A 943-nucleotide genomic window follows, 5' to 3' on the forward strand; every position below is an offset into this window, starting at 1 on the left:
TTTGGTAGAGAAGATACTCTCGAGGGTTCCGAAAAGTTGTTTGGGAGCGGTGAGATCGACTTGCAAACGATGGAACAGTTTATCCAAAGTTAAGATGTTGTGCAAAGCAGAAGCAAGGCATCAGTTTCTAGGGTTCATGATGAAGAAGTATAAGCTTTGTTCAATGAGGTTCGATCTCAACGAAAAAGAAGAAGGAGGTGACGAATTTGTGGATCCATCTATAAAGGAGTTGGGTAATTTTCTTAATCAAGTGGAGATATCTAATGTCTTTCAATGCGATNAAGGAGGATGCGCGCGTCACGGAGCAGCAGCTCGGCGCACAGAACGGGAACCTCCNGGAGGTGGATCCATCTATAAAGGAGTTGGGTAATTTTCTTAATCAAGTGGAGATATCTAATGTCTTTCAATGCGATGGCTTGTTGTTATGCGTGACCAAAGAGGACAACACCAGGCTCGTGGTATGGAACCCTTATTTGGGTCAAACCAGGTGGATCCAACCCAGAAACAATTACCACACACTGGACAGGTATGCTATCGGATACGACAATAACCGTCAACACAAAATCTTGAGGTTTTTGGATGATCATGACATCGACATGGATGATCATGAAATCGACATGGATGATCATGAAATATACAGGAAACACGTTTTTGGGTGTTGGTGCGGGATTCAGCACCCCCGACATACCGAGCTAAACCAGAAATACTAATTGATTAGTTAACCGGGAAACCGGTTAAGGGCTTGATTAGGTCAACGAGAAGTCAGTTCGGACAAAGCGTAGCCTTGAAGAAGAAGGAACCGACCTCCACTTCGGCACGGCGGCCGACTGAAGCAATAAGGCAGTTTTCCATATCTCACTTCGTCCGATAAGGAAAGTTAATATATTGTGGAATCTTAGAACATGTATAAAGAAGGGGAGACTTCTCCATTGTAAGGCATCCA

The 943-nt window shown here is 44.0% G+C and overlaps 1 protein-coding gene across 1 annotated transcript in view; it reads left to right on the forward strand.

Moving 5' to 3' along the window:
- LOC104743977 (F-box protein At3g19890-like) overlaps window positions 1–370 on the forward strand; it is a 1,134-nt gene extending 764 nt beyond the window's left edge. The window contains exon 2 of the mRNA XM_010465006.1: window positions 9–370. Within this exon, the coding sequence (XP_010463308.1) occupies window positions 9–370 (362 nt within the window). The remainder of the gene's footprint in view (window positions 1–8) is intronic.

This window comes from Camelina sativa, chromosome 14 (assembly GCF_000633955.1).
Source record: "Camelina sativa cultivar DH55 chromosome 14, Cs, whole genome shotgun sequence".
Lineage (NCBI taxonomy): Eukaryota > Viridiplantae > Streptophyta > Magnoliopsida > Brassicales > Brassicaceae > Camelina > Camelina sativa.